The following is a 2,990-nucleotide window of genomic DNA, read 5'->3' as shown; positions in this document are numbered from 1 at the left end:
AGATAATATAATTTAGGTATACATTGTTGTCCCTTATGTGTTGTACCCGGTTATTAAAGTAACTAAAAGCAACACTAATTGCTAACATTGAGTCAGTGCACTCATGTTCACCTGTATAGAATGTACTTTGTACTTTGTGTAAAGCCTGACATAATATACTGTGACTGTATGTGAATATGCTCTTTGTCCAAAAGATGCAGAGTAAGTTTACTACAGACACAACATGGTTGCCAATCCTTGGTATAGGCACCTGTTCCTCTTGACCCAGTAAAGGATAAACAATGAAGCGAATTAAAAAACATGATCCAATTACTAAAAAACAACACTGAATGTTTCACCTGGACATACAAAGAGATGGGAAAGGTCTTCACAGTGTTATTTATTATTTTATAGTATGTGGTTTTAAAGCAGATATTCTTTATTTCCCGACGTTTAATGCTCAGATACAGTTATTCGATAAGACCATGATGGCTGTCTCTTCACAGGCGGTAAAGCCAAGCCCTTTCATAAGTTCAATACTGGCCAAATTCTCTTCATGAACATGGCCGTACACGGGTAAACCTTCTGAAGTTCTTTGTTGGATCATTTTAACCATCAAATTCTGAGCGAGACCAGCCCGTCTGTACTTTGGTTCGGTGTACCCCATTCTGGCAGCATTGAACTCATCGGTCAACAGCCAAGACACTGGACGCCCTTTCTCATCCACCACACAAAAGCTTGGCAGATGTTTGATATAGGCTCTCACTAGATTGATGCTTTCCTTGCTCCCTCCATAAGGCAACTGTTTGTCAACAAGCTCAGCATCGGACTCATTCAAGGCAGTTGTTGACAGCTTGGATGACATCCTGGTAATCAGGGAAGTACTGCTTACAGTTTGAACATTAAGTTGATGATGACCAACGTATAATATATTTCATTTTACTCACTCCAGCAACTCCAACTTTTCTCGGCTGTTGTAAATGTAAGAATGATAAACTCCATGTTCCTTAATGTGGAATCCTTTGAGAGAAGCAATTTCGTGGATGATTTGACTGTGAGCATTTGCAGCTTAAGTAAACACAAGAGCACAATTAGTTTTTGACTTACGCTTTTCACCATTGTATATGTGACAAAAAATAAATTACTATGAACTGTCCATTACTTATTTGAAAAGAATTAACTAATTACAACACTATGGTGTAGACATAAGCCAATACGGCGTAATCAGCCAAACAGTTCAAAAACGGGGAGAAAGGTGCATTGACTTTAATCGTTTTTCAACATCTCTCGACAGATACAGAATTTTTCAAAGTGATGTATCACAACTTAAGTTAGTTACTGTGTATGCACTCTTTCTAGGGAATATTGCATCAGATAAAATGATACGTTTTAAATACCTTCAAATTGAAATCCGTTCCTCCACTTGACAAGTTTATCATCCGCCAGCAGACTTCTTAGAGTGTCTTGGTTTTTGGAGAAGATGCTGTACTTTTCATTAATATCCCCAAAACCACTCTCAGTCCACAAATCCTTCATAAGAATCTAGATATTAATCAGGCAAGCAAAACAATTCCAACAACCATTCTTTGTCCGTTTCTGCACCTGGTTTTGATGGTAACAGATGGCAGTACTGAATGTAGGCCATGAATCAACACACATCTTCATCTGAAACACATTGTTTTGCAGTATATGAAGCAATCCACCAAGAACCTGGAGGAAAGAAAAACACTGCATTATTTGCAAAATAATACATATACTACACATTAACTGGAATATGCTCCCCAATACAGAATTCAGCATTGTTAACATAACTTTACCAATAATGATGTCATGATTTGTTGTTATTAATGAAAAACAAACCCCATACATTACATTAATGGACTGCGGTAGTTCTCCGTAAAGAATTTTTTTCATCAAAGTCAGGTCCTTGAATGCCTTCAAGATAAACATTTCCCTACCGTAATAACTATCTGTTTGAAAGTGTTAGGCATCAGCATGCAGGTGTGCTTATAAAAGTTCACTTATGTGACAACACCCTTAAATTAATATTTGCACACCAAACAAATATGATTTGGATCACTTTACTATTCTTAATCCAGGGCTTGAGGAAAGGGCGTTAGCTTTGGTAAAATACTACCTAAACGATTGCCTTGTGTTCCAGAGGAACAAAATTTAGCTGTTACTTAACTCCTTCTCAGCTCCACTAAGGACGCCATTCTCTTTGCTTTTCTCCTGACCCTTTCACACCTGGAGGAGAAGAGCACCCAAGTTTAGATTATGTCATTATTTAGCTATTTGTTATCAGTATAAAACATTTTTTTTAGGAAGGCTGTTATCCAGAGGATCAAACTCGTGACATTTTTACCCATATACGTATGCATTATCACCTTTAACATATACTGTATTATGATGGGATATTTTGATTTTAATAGTTTAATTGGCCATTTATAGGTGTGAAATTAACCCAAGTGGTTGTTGGTCTTCTATGACCCAGTAATTTGGTAAAAATTGACCAAAATTTCATCATTTTTAATTATCTGTTTTAATAGTAAATTTGCGCATGGTTTCAGCATTGTAATTTGAATTGGATGGGTGAATGACTAGCGGCACGGTGGCCGAGTGGTTAGCACATCCGCTTCACAGTTCTGAGATCAACGGTTCAATGCCGAGCTGTGGATTTTGCCCGTTCTCCCTTTGGGTTTTCTCCAGTTTCCTCCCACATCCCCAAAATATGCATGGTAGGCTGATTGAACACTCTAAATTGTCCGTAAATATGAGTGTGTGCATGTGTTATATGTCCCATTGTACCCTGCAATAGGCTTGCATCCAATTCAGGGTGTACCTACGGCCCGAAATTAGCTGGGAAAGGCCCCGCGACCATCTTGAGGAAAAAGCTGCATGAAAAATGAATTATTATCCCCAACTCCTCCAGAACCTAATCGACACGTTGGGGGGATTAAAAAAAAAACAAAAAACGCTTGCTTGTAGACCCTTGGTTATCGGTTTTCAGA

The 2,990-nt window shown here is 38.0% G+C and overlaps 1 protein-coding gene across 2 annotated transcripts; it reads right to left on the bottom strand.

The window, feature by feature from the left end:
• Nucleotides 1-245: 245 nt before the first annotated feature.
• Nucleotides 246-2,036, bottom strand: LOC130924505 (glycine N-acyltransferase-like). Of its 2 annotated transcripts, none has more exons than XM_057851130.1 (5): nt 1,852-2,036; nt 1,582-1,689; nt 1,377-1,509; nt 927-1,047; nt 246-845 (listed from the first exon to the last, which is right to left on the bottom strand). In XM_057851130.1, exons 1-5 carry the CDS (start codon nt 1,927-1,929, stop codon nt 440-442), a joined length of 846 nt encoding a protein of 281 aa, XP_057707113.1. In that variant the 5' UTR covers nt 1,930-2,036; the 3' UTR covers nt 246-439. The 2 variants fall into 2 exon arrangements, with proteins under 2 accessions (XP_057707113.1, XP_057707122.1); XM_057851139.1 differs by having other exon boundaries at nt 927-999.
• Nucleotides 2,037-2,990: the final 954 nt, after the last annotated feature.

Source organism: Corythoichthys intestinalis, chromosome 1, assembly GCF_030265065.1.
Source record: "Corythoichthys intestinalis isolate RoL2023-P3 chromosome 1, ASM3026506v1, whole genome shotgun sequence".
NCBI classification, from domain to species: domain Eukaryota; kingdom Metazoa; phylum Chordata; class Actinopteri; order Syngnathiformes; family Syngnathidae; genus Corythoichthys; species Corythoichthys intestinalis.
The sequence above is the reverse complement of the archived record's forward strand: the minus strand, read 5'-3'. Positions and strand labels throughout refer to the sequence as shown.